We start from the raw sequence: 19,982 nt of genomic DNA on the forward strand, positions 1-19,982 counted from the left end.
CAGGAGGATGAATGCAAGCATTTGTGGCCCAAAGTCCTGCACGTTTAACCCCTGAACTTACCTCATGGATCTCAGGATTAGGACACTGATCCCTGATTGGCTGACATTCATCCCTTGGCTTGCAGATGCTGTCACACCAGCCACAGAGGTGTCCCTGATCCTCCCGACCCCAGCACTGGGAACAGTCCGAGCTACCCACACCACAGTTGTACACTTCCACTAGATGAATATGGCAGATAAGGGAGAGACATAGAGGCAATTACTACTGTGAGAAAACATTACTGAACTCTGTTTGCCTTGACTGGTCAACTTAATGTACACTCTTCAAGGTATTTTCTTTTAGAGCTTTTATGAAGCTATGGGCTGCGTGCCCTAAATAAATAGCATAGGGAGTTAGAGGATGATATATTCACAGCTATAAAAATAAACCAGTAAAAAAGGAGAAAGAGCTAGAGGAGTGGAGGAGAACAAAGCCAGGGAAAACAGATGATTACGTTCATGTTCCAGTGTGCCTCCCAGTGAGAACTCCCATTTGTATCACCGCATGTGCATCTGTGCAGCTGACTGTGTGCATATTGCAGTGCGTGCACGCCTGTATGTGTGTGATAAAGTGTGTGTCATTTTAAAATTTGATGACACTGCATGTTCAGAAAGCGACCGTCTTGCCTGTTAACAGCACGGAGTGTCTGGCAGTGGCCCAGGGCTGTTGTTCACATGGTAGACACATGGATTGCAAACAGCACATCTGGGACTGGGATAGGCAAAAACTGGCTTGTAGCTGCACTATAGACAACACTGCCAAGTTCAACAACACACGTCAGTTTTCATCATCTCACTGTTGTCATGGAGCTCAAACTATATTTGCTACAATACATGCGGACATTGCTTGAGAGAGGCATTGATAACACCTTAAAATTGCAGCTCACTATGTTCTCCAATCATTATGTGTAATTAGACGGTAGCAGGATATAACATCATGGTAAATTACTGGTTGTTGGCAAATTATGTGTTGTAATACACAAACTGCTATTACTGCAAGTGAAAGGTAGTCGCACACTGTTTGTCCCTGTAAGGGAATCTTTATTTTTCTACGGATTTAATAAAACCCATCAATCTCATGAGAACACATCTGGGTATGGGTGAAATGCATTCTGGGAGCAACAGTGGAGGCTATGTCACATCTTTTTTCTTGTTGTGGCGGGGATGTAATTACACTGCAAATACATGAGAGGTGAGCAAACAAATGTAATGGAGCAGAGAGCTGTGTTTTCATCTACTCCTTTCTTTTTATTTTTTTTCTGCATGTCTACATAATTATGGGTTTTTATATCTTACCTTTCATAGGCTGGGGGCTGTCAATGAATACATCCTCTCGATGTCTGATAAAGGCTCCTCGCCTCCTCAGGTTAAGGTGGTAAATCTGACTCCTCTGATTAGTGGAAAGCTAAATAGACAGGGCGGAAGACGGCATCAGCAAAAACAGGTATGTCCTCAATGTTCTCGTGTCTTTATTGTATGTAATTTTGCTTCCACTTAGTGATGCTCTAGATAATCATAGGTTTCTAGCCAAGTCTTAAACAAGGGTTTAAAATAATTACATCAAAAACAAGTTACAAATAAGCGTTAAAGCTAACAATAATGAACCCACTGAACCAGTAAATGCACAGTAGATGCGCCGGAGCTTTAAGCATGTTTATTCAGACTTGGCAAACTCGCTCATTTCTGGTAGGTCATCGTCTGTACTTACCGTCACTCCACTACACTTGACAGTCGTGCTGTTCAGCCATGTGGCCTCATATCGCTGCTCTGTTCCAAAGTCACACTCCAGCTTCTCATTCTGTTACGCAAAAACACTTACTTTAAAAAAAAAAGTAAAGCATTTCAAAAACAGCAGAAAAAAAACCTAATAACATGCTGTTCTCACTGTCTCAATCACTGTCTGGTAACAATTGACAACTCGGAAAGAGAACCAGGAAACTGAAATAACCCACAATAATTGTCCCTGCCAGGAAAAATGTGATCTATTCAAATTTCATATTCATAAACATCTGGACTCCAACATCTCAGCAAGTCATCTGGGAGTCAGAGTAATGAATATGAATTCATTCTTCACAAAATGAAAGCCCCGAGTTTTACTGAGCCAAGATGTGTGACGTTAAGATCGTAAAGAAGCTCAGATAGGTAAGAGCAGTAAAGGATAAGTGCCTAAAGTGGGAGAAGTAATTTGTCTGTGAATCCAGCCACCCTAAATTGGTCTACTTTACTCAGTCTCTCCAGGCCTCTGCTATTTCGCTGTACTTTTTGACACCGGAGAAGCTCTTTTTTTGTGTGTGGGGTGGGGGGGCACTTGCAATGAAATGCTACTGAAAGGCTTCCTGAAATTATGTTCGATCTGAACTAATATAACAGCAAACAAACTTGTAACCTCTTGCTTGTTCATTAATGCTTCAGAGAGGCTGTGTGAGACCGTGTTTAAACATCCTTTAGGTTTGTCCTTACGGAGAAGTGTGGGAACCAAACTGAAATTCTAAACAAAACCCAGAAGGATCCGAGCGATGGTGATGCTTTGGGGAGAATGAATTTGACTGGCAGAACATTTCCTGCTCTGCTGACTTGTCGACAATCTGAAGGCATTAGTCAAACAATGTCAGTTTGGATAAACTTTCATAATAAACAGCGTGAATGGCCAATCACATTCACGCTGCCCTAAGGAAGAGTGTGTGTGCGTGCGTATGCGTGTGTGTGTGTGGGGGGGTGTATGTGACTCAATGTCTGTCACCATAGCAACACACCAGGAGACGGCTTGAGAGGCCAGCCTGGGTTAGGCGTGTGACTGACCACGCCTGGCAACCAGTCAGCACTGGAATTTTTAGCAGATCCTTATCAGCGATGCAGGATCGGCATCTGGCTGGCTCCATGTGGATTAGGAATGAGAATAAGAGTTTGAACAACTGATCTGGAAGGACTAGCTGAATTTATAATGAGCCCATGCAAAATAAAGCCGCTGCCTTCTGTGTGTGCGTGCTGCCTCAGACCGACTGCACATTGTACGCTGTGCTGACAAAGACACAACTCAGCGAGTCACCAGAGGCACGGTGGGCCCAGACAGCTGAGCAGCGAGCAACTAAGCATAAAGACAACCGCTCATTCTTCATTTTTTAATCTCCGTCTTACAACAAGCAGATCACTCCAGTTTTACTCACTCGTTGACCCAAATCACAACACACAAATATCCATCTGTGTTTAACTCAGCTTGAAGCAAACACACCATATGCTTGTGTTTTATTCCAATCATTTTCACAACACGCAATTTGGACAAAGTCCAAGTCCAGCTCTATAGCTGGAGGCTGTGTGTCATACCTCCTGGATGTTGCTGAGGGATAACGTGAAGTCTTGGACCATTCCTGATGGCGATGGAGGAACCTCAGAGGAAACCAGGCTGGGGCAGGAAGCGGCATTCTGTGGTGAAGAGGGAGGAAGTGACATATAGGAGTTAAAGAAAACAATAGCTCCAATGCACACATCCGTGCCTCAAAATACCTGTCCTGTTTATCTGTATGAGAAGGAAATGAGAGGGTGAAGCCTTCCTCTAAAGGAAACAACAACAGCTTCAAATAGAGAGATGATGAGGGATTAGAAAAGCAGACCCACCGGACAGTGCGATGAGCTCAGCAGAATGGGAAAAACCCACCTCATCATGTCAGTCTGACCTACATCAAAATAACCTTTTTACAGGTTTAAAAAGAGCCTTGAATTTTAATTATAAAAACTGGCTTAAAAACTAAGAGTTTCTTGTGCTTGGCTTGTTTATTTATCAGTTTCTTGGGATCTGAAACAGCACACCCGACTGGGATTTATTGCATTTGTACAAAAAAAAAAAAAAAAAAATGCTGTGATGTCTTTATTACATCAGTTGTCTGCTTCTGTTGGGGATCTTGTGAAATAAAGGCGAGTGTTAAACATTCATGATCATACAAAACTTAAACACTGCTGACCAGCAGCTGACCACAGGACTGAGTCACATCCTTTCATTTTTTAACTGGAACCAGTTGTGTGTGCCCCGAGGCCCAAAGTCTGCTGGGCCAAGCAGGCCATGGGATCTGGCTACACAATAAATTTACACAGGGGACAGAAATAATACAGTGGCTGACCTCGAAGGCCTTGATAATGTCAGGATTATGTCCAAAAGGACAGTGGCTGGGGAGCTTCAATTGGCTTCAGCAATGCTACACTTGAAGCTTTAGATAAATTTCACACTTTTACAGCCATTTCATTCTCTTGTGCCAAACATGTTACACGATTTGATGATTTGTTTGCTTTAACAAAATACTTTACACCCTACGGGAGCTGACATTGGCAAACATACAGTTTCATTTGTACTGTACAGTCAAGCTGCAAAATAAAGGGCTATAGAAACCTACGGTGGAAAATGTAGGCGTTAATTTAACTCTTCGCTGGTATCAAGCAACCAGTCAAATTACTTCCAGCCCAAATCAAAGCACAGAAACTCCATTTATCCTCTCAGACAAACATTTCAAAAACAGAAACTTAAGATGCCTGGTCTGAGTTTCTAAAACCAAACCCTTCTGAGACTTTATAGCTGGTTTCCACATTCGTACGAAGTGTAATTGTGACACTTGTAACATCACACTGAATTACCACATCATTACTCTTGCCTAACCCGTCTGGACTCAGACCATTACAGAACACTTAGTGTTTTTGGACAGTGGAGTCTGGATTACTACCGAGGCTCTGATTACTAGAAAACTTAATATCATGAGCACCTCGAGGCATCTGATTGGTGGATTAAACACATTACTCACCTCAAGCAGGTTTTGATTCGTGTCATCTTTACTGGAGACGCATAGGTGCTTGTTTTGGTCCCAGTAACACTTCCACCTTGTGCTCAGGCAGCTCATACATCTGTGACACACATACACATAAAGAGTTGAGAAACAAGGACAAAATATTGCCAAATCAAGCCTGTTTTCGCCTCTGTACAATTACTCCCTGTGATCAACTCCAATTCAGGGAAGAGTGTTTTTCAAAAGTTTGGTTTGTGATTCATTTGGAGAGCAGTGCAGAGAGACAGACCTGATTACAGGCATCAAAGTTTAGCTTTAATAAAAGGAAGTAATGATTAGTCACATTCAGATGCATTCATTCCACAGTTACAACACAGCCAGCAGAGAGGTCACACAGGGCCAAATCTGCTGAGATGAAACAAAGCGCTTCTCAATAAACACTCAGACTGGTAAATGATGATGCGTGTGTGAGCATGCTGTTGCTTGTATTTATATCTTTGTGAGATCAAGTCTGAGTGTTACACTGCCTACGTGAAGATATTTTGGCAACTAAAACCATCAGCAGCTTGTAGAGTCTATACAATTCATACCCGCTGATCTGAGACAAGCCCACATGCACAGGTTAAACATGCACAGCACTTGCAAACTGTTGGGTGGGCGTGACTCGTCTGACAGCTGAAGATGTCTGTCTAGGTGAAATAAGATTTGGCTGGCCAGAGCTTATAGAGAGGTTTTTATCTGCTGGACCTTGGTTGAATTTGAAATGATCAGTCTGAATTCTGGTGAAAAGAACAAAGTCAACAATAAATTTATCATACTAGCACATGCTGCCAGTGTTTGCAAAGCCTGTCTTATTTTTTAAAATTGTCAAGCAACTATTAAAACACATTGCATTACTGTGATGAAAATAGTTTATGCACATATATGCTTCCTCCGGCTGTATACTTAGAATACAGCAGCACAAGAAATGGATTCTAATTTAGAGAAGAAGAAAAAAATGAAAGGGCTTTATATTTGTGAACAGTTTTTCACTAAAATCAGCTTAGGGATAGCACACACACACACACACACACACACACACACACACACACACACACACACACACACACACACACACACACACACACACACACACACACAAGGTAGAGCAGTTAGAAAGTGTAAGGAGAATAAAAACACACAGCACAATCACTCTTGTGCTTATTTGCACACTCTGAGTTTATTGTACAGTAGAAGTATCTCAAATATCTGAAATTCTTTATATATTCTATTTTTTACACATGTATTCATTCATTACTTTTTAGGACTCTAGTACCTTGCATGCATGTATTTTCTTGATCTTTTGGCCTTACGTCTACTTTTGTGGTGTATTTGTGTGTATTTGCTGCTGCAACATGGCAGTTTCGTTTTAGGGATTAACAAAGTAAACTATTTACAGTCACTGTATAAATAAAATCCCCTCTTCCAATTTTAAGCTTTTTAACATATCAAAGCATAATAAAAATATTCTTTAGCAGGTTTTAAATTTGCTTGTTTACAATCTGAGATGAACCCCAGCACACGATATATTTAACTGGGTCATATATAGTTAAGACAAATGCAGAAGTAGTGTGATACAAACACTACCCTCACTGCTAAATGGACTCGATTAACTGATCACCAGCAAGTGTGAACACTTCTTATAAAAGCAGACGCTTTGGTAGAGTTTTTGCTGGTCTGGTTCATTCTGGTGTGTGTTACCATAATGCCAAGGAGGAAACATGAGCAATGATCTTAAAGAAGTGACTGTTGCTGCCCATCAATCTGGGATGTGTTATAAGGTAATATCCAAACAATTTCAAGATCATTATTGTGCAGTGAGAAAGATTATTCACAAATGGAAAACATTCAAGGCAATTGCAAGTCTTCCCAGGAATGGATGTCCCAGCAAATTGGACTGACGTGGACCAACAGATTCTACAGGCCTCAGTCAGGATGTTAAATGTTGAAGTTAATTATGGCACAATTAGAAAATGGCTGAATAAGTATGGCTTGTTTGGAAGAGTAAAAGCCTCTTCTACTCTACGAAGAACAAGGGAGCACAACATAGGTTTGTAAACTCACATCTGAGCAAACCACAAGACTCCTGGAACAATGTCCTGAGCAGAGGAGATGTTTAACCATGATGCACAGCACCACATTTAGTGAAAACATATCAGAACAAACACTTTATACAAGCTGTCAAGTATGGTGGTGAAGGGTAGATGATTTGAGCACGTAGTCCTCTTTATACCAAAGTATTCTAGAGTCAAATGTGAGACCATCTGTACACCAGATAAAGCTTAACGATAGGACAATTGTCTGAAGTACAGCAGCAAATTTACAACAGAATCGGTGGATCAGAAAAGAATCATGTTGTTGCAATGGCTCAGTCAAAGCCCAGACCTCAACTACATTGAAATCCTGAGGCAGCAACTTAAGAGAGCTGTGCATAAATGGTAAGGCCTTAATGAAGTGAAACAACATTCATTTATACTTGATAGCTACATGTTTTGATATTTGCATGTTTACATATTTGAATGTTTACACCTGCACTTTCAAAGCTGTAATAATTATGTGTTGAATTTGCCTAGTTGGTTTTCCTGCATTTACCCAAGTCTAGGATTTCCTGGCTTCTGATTGGTTAGCGAGGTCACACTGGGGCTGAATTCAGAACCACATAACAAACCCTCACATTACAAAGTTATTGGTTCTACAAGTTGTTAAATCATGGGTGTGTTTAATTCCCCCCACACTGCTTCTGCACAGGGTGCACTTTTTTGTACAATAACACAGAACAGGGGCGTAGAAGATCTGCTTTGATAATATAAGTATATCTTACATATATGCTATATTTCAAAATAGAAATTTCTCTTAGAAAATGAAAAGTTGATTTATATGCAAAAATACACATGAGCCTTTCTTGGTCCAGTGTAAGAATGAACAGTGATATTTGGATATGAGGCAGTTTTAGTTTTGAGACCATTTAACATGTAGTCGAGATGATACAGGGTGGTGTTTGTGGATATGTGGATATTAGGTCCTTGCTTTCTGTGTACAGAGTAGAAATATGTCTTTTCAGATGAAGTGCCTAAACTGGAACATCTCCACTGCACATTATGAGCATGAGTAAAGTGTGAGTCACTGCGCTGCCTCTGGGAAGAGACAGATGTCCCACACTAGGAATGATAGTGCCTCCAGTGATAACAGCACTCTAAGGGAGTTTCTAGATTGGGGGGAGTGAAGTGGGTGCAAGAGGATGTAGATATGTAATTGAAACGTGTGTGTTCTGATTAAAAGCAGACGGACCCCTCAAGGCTCTTATCAGCTGCACAGTTTCTGTTTTCCCTGACTCCCTTTCTGTCCTACTAAAACACCTATAAACCACCACACACACACACACACACACACACACACACACACACTAAGACTGACACACAAGGATTGTTCACATACACACACTCTCTCTGCTTCATCTAACACTGACAGTAAATACCCTGTGAAACTGCCCTCCCCAACTCATAATGACCACACACACAAATAAAGAGTGAGGCTTGCACTCTCAGGGCCTCAGTGGACACAGCGGTTAAACACACATCCTCAATCACATCTCTGTCAAAGAGAAATACGTTTGAAAGAAAAGATCAGTTTCAGGGGGGACGACAGAGAAAGAGGGGGGAGGGGGGGGAGCAAACGGCAAGAGAGACAGAGAGAGAAAAAAAGAGAAGCAGGAAAGAGACATGCTCCAAACTTGAGACACAAAAAGCAAATACAGCGGCGAGAGTGTGTGTGTTTGAGAGTGAGAGCGTGGCTGAGAGACATAATGAGAGCGAGAGGGCAGGATAGGTGTTTGTCCTACTGGGCTGTGTGGTGAGACTGGAATGCCTGGTCTGGTTGTCATTAACACTTTGCCCGGTGACCATTTTGAAAGTGTCGTAATGTTTTATGGTCACTAGTTATTCTAATATTCTAAATTTAGGTGACTAGCATGGGTCAAGCTCAAGCTCTGCTACATTACCCTGAATGCAACTTAATAATACATTTATTTAGACACTGTCACGTAAAGTGGTTTTGGCATGGTTGCAACACATGCTTTCTGCTGCAAATTTAAGGGGAAGTACTGTATAACATCACCAGGCGTGTTTTCGCCTACTTTTTAAACCACAGATGGTATTGCACAAGTGATTTTATACTTTCAGTAATACTCTTTATTGCAAGCGTTGGCTAAATATTTCTTGTCACATATATGCTATTAAGCCTGACTTTCTAGCATGTGTTTTAGATCCAGGCTTTACACACTGGAGCTCAAAACTGGCAGTCTTTCAAGGACAGCTGTCACTGCGGTACGCTCACGACCTCAAATGAGATTGTTTTACTACGATTTTATTTGCATCTTTCTGATAAGAGATTATATTAAGGAGCAAGAGTGCCGAAGAGTTGGGACAGACTAGGGAGAAAGAAATGGGAATGCAAATCATGCAAGGTACCGGGCTTAAATTACACCCACTAACTAATGGATTTCTTGTACGGCTCCTACAGTCTCAGCCTTGTACAGAGTAATAAAAATGCATCAATAGTATTCAACCACCTACTACTTATCATGAATATAAAAAGAAAGCCTAGCATTTGTTTTGTGGTTACGCTATCCAGGGTTAAATCTGTTTTTTGAGGTGTTTTTTACTATTTAATATATTTTGATTATTGACTGAAGATGATGTAAAATGTTTGGCAGATGTGCCTCTGTTTCCTTCGCCTTTAATCTGATTTTCCCCCGCTCCCAGCTAAACAGTGTTGTGTTTTGAACAAAGACAATTAAAGCTTATAATAATTCACTGAACCACTAATTCACTGAACTTGCTAAACCTGAAACAAAAACTCAATTAATTAGATTGAAATGTTCATCAAGAGAAAATTATTGGGCGGCTATTTTGGTAAATGATTAATCCCTTAAATTACTGTTCTGTCAAAATAATCTAACATCAACAGGTCGGCATTTAAATTGTGCATGTTTCCCTTTTCTTTAAGAGTTGATTGGTTTTTATTGACACTTCTGTGAAGCACCATGTGACTGTTCTTTGTCTCAAAAAGTGCAACACAAATAAAGTTTACTTACTTACGCTTCTGCGCTTCACAAACCAAATCAGTAATTGATTATTCAAGAAAACAATTAGCAGATTAGCAGATAATTAGCTCTTTGCAGCACTAAGAATCAGTTTATTTTTGATCACATCAGTCTGGCATTACCACAAAGAGCCAGAATGCCACAGGAGACATTGTCTCACTTTGTTTTGCACAGTGTATTAATAATGAATTGGAATAAAATACCCTCCACTGACACCTTGCAGAAATGTAATTTTGCTTCCACACCAGAGTAGCATGAGACAGCACAGGACAGATTTTCTAATATGAGAATAAGTTTTGCAGCAAATCACTTTTAACGGTGCTTGCGTGACACTGATGGTTTACACAGACGTTCAGATGTCAGTATCTAATAACATAAGAAAAACCCGAGTGATGGCTTTTTTCATAAAGCGTAAAACAAAGACCCTCTACTATCCGGTTTCCCTGAGAATGAGCGGCTCTTTAGGGATTATTAACAAAACAGCATGCAGTGATTAAAATCAGATAGAGTATAGCAGATCCGCACATTACAGCAGAATGCTCATCCTGTGAGAATGGCACTTTGCTCATTATCACCTTCAACAAACCACCATCTAATTTCACACTCCTGGACCTCACCGAGCACTGAGGCCGCGCGCACATATTGGGTGCAGTCTTGCACACATGTACCTGCAACTGCAGTGTTCACACCTCGAAACTGCTTTCAAAAAGCGAACAAAAGGGACAAATCAAACGCCTTCTCAATCTCCGGGAATCAGACAAACAAGCACACACACAGATGCCCCTCTAAACCTGAGATCTGCCCATCAGATAGAGCCGATCCTCTGACATGGTCCAACATGCAGGAGGAAGCCAGCTGGATTGCTTCCAGATATGAGTAAACCCTCCCAGTAACCGGGCCATACAAGTCACAGTCTTTCATATAAACAAACACTGACATGATCTGCCAGACACACATATCTAATTTCCCTTGGATTAATGTTTACAGCATATTAATCCCAAATTTGATCCTGCACTGGGAAACCTGGAGCAAGCAAAACACACAATAAGCCTTTGAAGACACGTCGAGAGTATTGAGGCCTAAATAGAGAACAGGGGAAAAAACATGAGAGGGAGTGGCTGGGGATGGAGGTGGCAATCATTTGCTGCTGTGAGATCACTATAATTGTATTTCACTGGGATTTATTTAACATTAAAGGTTTGTTTTGAGGAAATTTATTGCATATTGAAGCAGCTGATCCACTATTTAAGTAAAAGCATCAATATAAAGTAATAATACTCTGTTACTCAAAGGATCTCATTTATTGCAATAATTGTGCAAATTAAAGAAATATTATGAGCAAAATTAAGTCAAAGACCTCATAATGGGGAAATGTGTCCCCGGTGAGTGGCACACTATTAAGCTGCTTCATTATTAGACCATTACTGATGCATCAGAGCCTAATAGCATTTTATTATTCTACCTTCCAGGTGAACTTAGTTTCAGCTGTTTACACGGTTCAGCAGTCTTGTCTGAGAACTCGTGAAAGCTAAGTAACACGTAATTTGGTATCAAAGAAGAAGAGAACTATTCACGTGTTTGAGTTTTTTTGTAAAACACTGAATAATTTAAATGATCAAACAGTTATCTAAAAAAAAACATCAATAACTCTTTGGTGGAACTGCTAACAACTTACAGATATCTGAGCTACTGGACACAGAACCTGTGCATCGTTCATTTTTCGAGACTGCAAGGTGCTGTGCAAAATGAGCTACCCCTCATTTTTTTCACATTTAGCTTCCAGGGAGGCAATTTAGTGACCAGGTAATTGTACCTTTAAGCACTTTGTTACTAACAGCCTGTTGCAAAACACAATTTGCTCCCATTTTTTTTTAGTTTCATCTGTGAAAAATGCCAAAGATAACACAATTTGACAGGCATAAAATAGTATTTTTGTACCGTCAGAGCTATTACCCAAAACCTTGGCATATCTACCTCAAACTCAACACAAAGCAATATGAAGCCCTGTGGGATCATCTTGACAGAGAACGAAACAAAACACAGCCAACGCTGAAAGAAGATCTTTGAATGTCCTGCGAGAAGCCTGGAGAACTACTTGAAGAAATTATAAGAAGGCTTGCCTAAGAGAGTCCAGGTGGTCATACCCACTGACTTTCAAGAATTATTAACACTCTATTTTTTCTTATAAACTGTATTTCCATGTATACTTGCACATGTTTCAATAACCCTGTTTTCCACTTTCCTTAAAAGAAATTAGGGTTAGTTTAAAACCTTTGCACAGTTCAAAAATTAATAAAAATGATTTATCATTGTCACATGATAGTTCATGGTTTCAAGATTGCAAATTACTACACAACATCCTGCAAGCCCAAATTTTATTTTGGATGGATTTTTAATTTCTCCAAGGTATAGCAGACCTAATAAGTTGAACCTGAAAAAACAAGCACAAGCTTTGATTGGAAGTAATTAAAAAAAAAGTAGTATGAAGTAGTATTAAGTATTAGATGTAGAAAAACCCAAATAAAATGTCACCATATGAGGATGAGGAGGCTCGGGAGGTTAAAGGAACTGTTTAGCTGCCTGATACTTGGACAGCAAACAGAACCAAAAGCCCGAGGCCCCAATAATCATGTCCTCCAAATGCAGATGCTCAATATTCATATCCAGATACTTATTTAAACAGATAAGGGTATGTGAAGCGGCAAAAGTGATCACAAGTAAGCAGCGCTTTTCTCATAAGGACATGGAGACACTGATTTGCTCCTTAACAATGCACTAACATAGCATATGCTTAATTTACATGAAAACCCTAATCATGCTAGTATTTTGTGTCTAAATCTGGTGAAAGTTGAAGTGCAAAGGGTTGCATAAAGAACGTAGTGGAGGAATAAATATAAAGTAGTATAAACTATACTTCCTGAAAATTGAACAGTACTTGAGAAAATGTAAATTTCACCACTGCATCAATGCAAATGTGACTGCGTGTAAACGCATCACTAACTGGTTAAATCAAGAATTTGAGATAAACCAAAGTGATATTAAAAGTGTGACTCACGGTGTCTTCGGATGTATTTTTCCAGTCCTCTCGCAGTCATAGATGATGAAGCTCCCAGATACCACAGATGTGCCATTTACTTTTATCGCCACAGAAACCGTCAGGTGATCTGAAGAAACAAAAGAATGTAGACAACAGCGTATGTGACAACCGCTGGAGATGATATCGCCCTCATAACACAAACTAGACAACAGTACATCCTGACGTTACACTGACTTTGCCGCTTTTTGAAGAGATGAAAGGGGAAATTGGATTTGTTCGTATAAAAAAATGACTCAAATACCATAACTGTCCTTGAAATGTGTGGAAAAACATGGCTGGCAGCTTAGCAAAAAAAAAAAAGCCAAATGGTTGCCTGTTTGCAGTCCCACCTTTGCCGGGGAGGATTGGTTGATAGCTTTTTCGAGGGAGGAGAGGGCAGGTTTGGATCTGAGAGGGACCGGAGTCCAGGTGCACCGTGGCGACTGTAGAAACCCCTGGCTCGTATTCACACTCCACCCGGGAACCAATCAGATCAGGAACGCTGCCGTTTATCAAGATGCCAACATCCTGCGGCAAAAACACATATAGCAATATAAATAGCTGCTCGTCTTCATCAAAATTAATTAGAAACCTGAATCCCCCAAACGCACAAACATCGACTCCAATACTCCTTAACAGAGAGCGAATGGTGTTGGCATTACTTCAACTTTGTTCAAGAGTTTAAGCAGAAATAAAGAAACTAATGTGCAATGAAGAAACAGATGGCACAGTGCTACATTCACATCTAAATCTGGGTATGTGATGAAGTATGACAGACGTATAATGAGAAACATAACACCTCACTGACATGACTGAATTTCAGCTAAATGATTTCAATGTGAGAAAACTAAGGGTGGGATGGTGGGAGAAGGCAAGGATTGTTAAGTAGAGAGGAAGGAGCAAGATGACATATTCTGCAGCCCAGCAGGTAGGAACTGAAGCAGCCGGCGGCATGTGCTTACTTGTCTTAAAAATCTTCTCCATTGTTTAGTGGAATTGATCATTTCCTGCCTAAGGCTCTGACTTCCTGCCTGCTGCTTCCTGCTTTTGGGGAGACAACCTTGAGTGGAGTTTCCTGTTGATGAAGGATGCCTTTGGCAGCGGCAGCTGGAGGACCAGCCACACTGACCCTCATTACAAGCAAATATCCACAATTAATGAACCAATTAATGACCTGTCGTCTCCGAGTCAAGTCCAATTATGATCTGTAATTAAAGGTCAACTATATCTGAGGTGTCAAATTTCCCTGAGCTAATTATCACATTGTTATCTTTTGTTACGCGATATAATGACTGTTAAGAATTACTGAAAACAATAGTTTGGAAGCTATACCCCATAAGTAGGTGATGCAGTCACTCTTTTAACCAGGATATATTATCCTGCCAAGTCTGATTAAGGTAGTGGTCCATTAAATACCACTTATAAACACCTGCAAAGCTAAGGGTGAAGATTTTAATGGGTAAGCTCATTATTAATGCACAAAAGGTACTAATGAAGCCTGACTAGCTCTCAGGTATACTTGAAAGTTGAGTTAAATGTGTGTTTTCCATTAGTACAAAGGTAAAGGTGATTGGAAACATGCCCACATACAATGTACAAATACTATAGAGTAAGCTGACATTGGAAAGTCACCGCAAATTACTTTTTAAATAACTGATAAAACATATTTTTCTGTCTGCAAAGCAGCAAAACACTATTTACTATTAATCTGCATTTCATTTTACCAATTTTAGTTACAGCTAAATATAAAAATAAATAATAGATGTGGTGCTGGTGCATTTTGGACCATCGCTAATGAAATCTGATAAATATTATGGCTGCCTGTGCAGATCAGCAAAGAAATCAGTGCTTCAGTTTTTTGAGCGTGAAACTCTAGTTCTTTATTAGTGTGTTGCTTAGCACAAATTACCAGGTATCTGTGTCTTTGTGTTGCTCCTATACAGTCTTTTAAATAAAGCTTGTCTCCTATGCTAACAGGTGTCACTGAACTGGACCTCTTTGCCATTTTGATGATGTTGATACCTTTTTTGGAGCATTTATCATGGATTTACTAGAAAAAATACGTTGCTTCTAGGTTATGATCAATTCAAGAAGTTTTTCCCCAAATTTTGTTAAATAAAATACCATTTAGCACTAATTACCTCTGTTATAAACACATGAAAACACAAATAATTTAGAAATATGTGAAAAAAAGTTGTTAAAACTAAAAATAATATTGTTATTTATTAGCCAAAAAAAAAAGAAAATGATATCATCTGTCATACTCAGATTTTAGCCAGTACACTGAAGTTGAATGAGAAGTCATAAATTAATTAGCGTTCAACCACTAAAGCTAATTTTTCCATTCAGTAAAGGCAGAAAATCCCCACATTTTGGCTTGTTAATCAAAAAACATAGAAAATGATTTGGGTAATTACCCGTACTGGTAATTTAGGGTAGCTTTGGCATAAACCTTAAATTGGGTGGTGGACTAATATACACCTGCTAGCACCTATACAGTCTTTGAATGCTGCTAAAAGCCTTTAGCTGATCGGGAGGAGACACAAACCCAACCTCAGGGGGTCACAAGCTAGTGTAGTCTTCATGCGGGTCCCTAGTCCAGACAAATGGGAGGGTTACATGAGGGAGGGCATCCGGCATAAAACCTGTGCTAAATCAAATATGCGTGTCTATCTGCTGTGACGACCACTTGTGAAATAAAGGAATAGCTGAAAGTACCAGACTAGCCTTAGCCTATAACTCTGTACTCCAGCCTCTTATCCATATTAAAACCAATGGAGGATGTCATTTCAACATTGTTGAGACACCTGGCAAAGTTCTTATTTGAATTTCTTTGCTGGGTCAGTAGAAACCATTAAGGAGAAATTCGCACGGATAACTTCCTGCAACCACGAGCACGAATAAATATAGATGCACTTTAGAGTTTTGACATTTGACTTGTTGTATTTTTCAAAAACCCAGTAAAACAGTGGACTGAGGTTACAGTAACATTTCTGTATCATAGTCCATCAGATCAACTCATGTATTCAGTCCAAGACATTTTCTAGCTTATATCTTTCTAGCTTATATAGATTTCCAGAATTTAGACAGATTTTTTATTTTTCAGGCTCTGTGCTTCAAAACATTCAGTTTTGATTCAAACAGTGATCAGATATTGCCAAGTCCCAGCTTTGATTTTAGTCCGTGTTGAAAGAACTACGAGGGCTTTTCAAACACAGTAGTCATATATCAAAGGTTCAAAAGCAGTTGAACAATCGACTACCAAATATTTCTGTGTGTCAGCTGTGTGTTGTTCCGTTCAACATAAAAGAGCTTCCATATGGCTCAGAGTTGAGGGTGTAGCTATAAAGAGTGAACATTGACAGCAACATTTTTTAAAAGCTGGAAAAAAAGCAGATGAATGCTAGCGTTACATAAACGTATGCATCGCTTTAAGCATGAAGTTGTGATGGTGGAAGAAGCTGCAGTAGCACACGCCACTGGCACTTTATTTTATTAGCCGAGTAATAATAATAGTCTGTGCTGTAATGGTGAGAGGTGTCAGATTATAAAGGTGGTCATGAGACATCAGCTTTAAATAAACTGTCCCCATTGCAGCCATAACTTTGTGAAGATCAACAGCAGTGCTTGTCTGACTTGTGAAAAGCATGTGACGGTAACAATAACATACAACGAGTTCACAGCACCTTGATGTCTGCCGAGATGCTAATCTCAGCGGGTGTCAGGGTCATGGAAGGACACTGTTGGGGGCCTTCACCCATGCTGATCCAAGAACGGGCCAGCAGCCCCTGAGCGCACTCCTTCTGGATGGTACATCTGGACAGAAAGAAACAAAATGAACATCATATCTGCTACATCATGTGTGTTACATTTTCATGTTGAATCTGTTGAGATTAGATTACAGGAAGAAGAGCTTCAACATGTTCTGTATGGCCTAAACTTCAAGGCCATGCACATGTTGCTTTGCTCGTCCAGTATCAGATTATGATAAAATAACTGCTTATCATTCCTGCAGCTGGTAATCTAGACCACAAGACAGCCATATGGGTTTGTGAATCCAGAACTTCAAGGTCGTATGTGTCAAACTCAGCGCCTACAAGTCTAATCTGGTCCTTTTTAAAAAAAAAAATTTTTTATTCGGCCTGCACATCACTAGGTTCTCAAAAAATGTTGCCCTGAACAGTAGGTGTCATGGTACTATGCTTTTTGTTGTAGTTTCAGTTCAGTGGCTTTTCTATGTATCTTTATCTTCCTACTTCTGATGGTTGTTTCTCCTTTTGTCCTGTCTGCACCTGCATCTGGTTTCCCTTCTTTGTGACTACCCACCACGCCCTCGGGAGTTTCACCTGCGTCCAGTCAGCTGTGCGTGCAAATAGTCATGTCTCTCCCTTTTTATTTGTCCCACTGTTGCTCCCCAAAGTCTTTGTGTTCTACTAGATTCATGATTTTTTTTTAGTCAGTGCCCTGCAGAAGTCAACTCATTTCTGTGAGTTGTTTTCATCTTTAGATAAAGCTTGTCTTTTGTAGGTTCAGACTGCCTCTGGTCTATATTTGGGTCCTACCTACAGAGAAACTTCGAGGGTAAAGAGAAGCCTGGCTATGAGGCGTTTGCGTCATCATTTTGATTCAGTTCTGTGAAATTGGTTCTTGTGAATAGGTTATATAGTAGCCTTGTAGAACTGCACAAGGAACAGAATAATTTTGCTTGACTAAATGGTCTGAAGGTCAAACAACATTTAAGCTGACTGGCTGAGGGCTTTTCAAATTTTAGGCGTGAGGACTATATGAGACATGCATTTTTGATTAAAAACTGCATATAAATAAACCATGTATGACTGTTAAAGTGATTCCCATTACCGATTGTGAACCTTGATGAAACCATGTTTGACACCCCTGTTCAAGGTCAACTTTATATTCTTTGTGAGGTGAGTTTGTGTTTTCATTTCATTCCTGGAGTTGACGAATTCTCTCCACTGGGTTTCATGGTCTGCTTGCTGCAGATTTATGAGGTGCTCTGGTCTCCTAATGTCACATTCAGACTTTGGCTGTCAGTTTGGCTGGCTCGACACAAGAGACTACTTGACCTTAGGTCATATGCATTGCTATGGTAACCCATCCCACAGGCACAGTTACAGATAGCAGAATGACAAAACTACCAGTCTGATTCTTAGTCTGTTTGGACCAACAGTGCATCTAGGAATATGAACGCTGGACACATGGTCAGCAGTACCATACATACAGTCGTATGTATGTGCGCAATCTGCGAGTATAATGAATGCCTGGGACATAAGAATTGTAAAAGGGCACCCAACAAGCAAGGTGGCCTCACACCCTGACTTCTGCTTCACTAATGAACTTCACCATTGGCACAGAGCTCAGTTCATCTGCAGTGCAGACTGAAAGGACAAAGTGACCTCAGAGTAAGGAGAAAAAGAAGAGGCCCCATCTAGCAATGACCTAACACGGTACATAATGAGTTTGGCACGTCCCACTTCCCTTCTATACTTTCACAGTTGTTTTAAAATAAAGTGTGTCTTTTTGTGCCTGCGCGGCTGTAAGCGTGAGTGTTTGTGTCCGAGAAAGTCAGTGTCCACATTGTCAGTCCCAGCAGCACAGAGGGACTCAGAGGGGCCTGAGGTCAGCTGCTCAACTAAAAATAGAAATAAAGGGCTTTACAAGCCAGAGGTTGTGATCTGTTTTTTAACTTCCTTTAAGGAAAATAAACACTTCTCTGTTTTTCAGTTCATGAATTTGGTCTAGTATCAAATATTCTAACAATTATGTCCTCAGATAAGGACTCTTAATAACACACATTCATAACACACATATAAAAGATAGTTTTTTAATAATTGTATTAACATCAATGACTTGCCAAATATAAGCAAGTCACTGTGGAAAAGTTAGCATGATAGCATTTTACTCAATAGTCAATACTCTCTTCAGTCAAAACTCCAAAGGGACTGAGGTGTGATGCTCCCATCATGTCTTTGAAATTATTATTACAAACCTATAGTTGCCAGTAATCAGTGTTGGTCAAGTTACTTGAAAAAAGTAATCAGTAACTAATTACTGATTACTTCCCCCAAAAAGTAATCCCATTACTTTACTGATTACTTATTTTCAAAAGTAATTAATTACTTAGTTACTTAGTTACTTTTTAAAAACACGATTTACAACCTGAATAGGTGATAAAGTGATAGATCTTTCAGCCCAATTCTACTTTTTCTACATAATCCATCATACAAAATGTAATCAAATGGCAAAGTCTCTTTTTTAACTTGTTTTATCAGTTTTAATCTTTTAACTTTATGCATCAAGCAAAAATTTAATTATATGCAACATTCTCTGACTGGAAGAAATTTGTTTAACATTTAAAGCTATTTTCTGCACATTCCAGCACATAAAATACAATATTTTTTGTGTTTACACTCACTCTTTCAAATAGATGCAAGTAAAACACAGCAGAAAATAAATAAAGTCAAAGACTCAGCGGTCCTGTTGCTCTATTTTCACCTGTAAAGCAGGACTGCGGTAGGCGGAGGTTTACCCTGGTGCAGGTGTGCCGCGGTCAGTTGAAGAATCCGCGACTTTCTCTGTGAGTTTCCCATTACGTCGTTGCGCACTCAGTGCTTGCTTGGAAGTTTAGGGGTTTTTTTCGCTGTAAAAAGAAGTTTTCTTCCCACGCACAACAGACGCTAATGTTTTTGTCACTTTTTATGGAATCAAACTCAAAATAAGGTCAGTACTTCCACGCTTTAAACGCTGCACGCTCATACTCTCTCCCACAATTGATATGTGATCCATTGTTGATCTGCACACAGCTGCTGTCACTAACGGCGCATTCGCTTACGTCACTGTCGTGAGACATTCTCGCAAAAAAATCACGGTTTTAGTAACGCAGTAACGCAGCATTCCTACGGGAAAGTAACGGTAATCTAATTACCGATTTTGCAATAGTAAT

At 39.9% G+C, this 19,982-nt stretch overlaps 1 protein-coding gene across 1 annotated transcript in view; it reads right to left on the reverse strand.

Annotated features, from left to right (window-relative positions):
* Window positions 1–19,982, reverse strand: part of plxnd1 (plexin D1) — a 72,093-nt gene that overhangs the window by 37,183 nt on the left and 14,928 nt on the right. Inside the window, exons 5-12 of the mRNA XM_080294491.1 lie at window positions 16,708–16,837; window positions 13,372–13,549; window positions 13,001–13,109; window positions 4,824–4,923; window positions 3,361–3,459; window positions 1,748–1,837; window positions 1,336–1,444; window positions 62–219 (exon numbers count right to left, since the gene is read on the reverse strand). Of these exons, the coding sequence (XP_080150617.1) occupies window positions 62–219; window positions 1,336–1,444; window positions 1,748–1,837; window positions 3,361–3,459; window positions 4,824–4,923; window positions 13,001–13,109; window positions 13,372–13,549; window positions 16,708–16,837 (973 nt within the window). The remainder of the gene's footprint in view (window positions 1–61; window positions 220–1,335; window positions 1,445–1,747; window positions 1,838–3,360; window positions 3,460–4,823; window positions 4,924–13,000; window positions 13,110–13,371; window positions 13,550–16,707; window positions 16,838–19,982) is intronic.

The sequence above is a fragment of the Astatotilapia calliptera genome, chromosome 20, assembly GCF_964374335.1.
Source record: "Astatotilapia calliptera chromosome 20, fAstCal68.1, whole genome shotgun sequence".
In the NCBI taxonomy this organism is placed as follows: Eukaryota; Metazoa; Chordata; class Actinopteri; order Cichliformes; family Cichlidae; genus Astatotilapia; species Astatotilapia calliptera.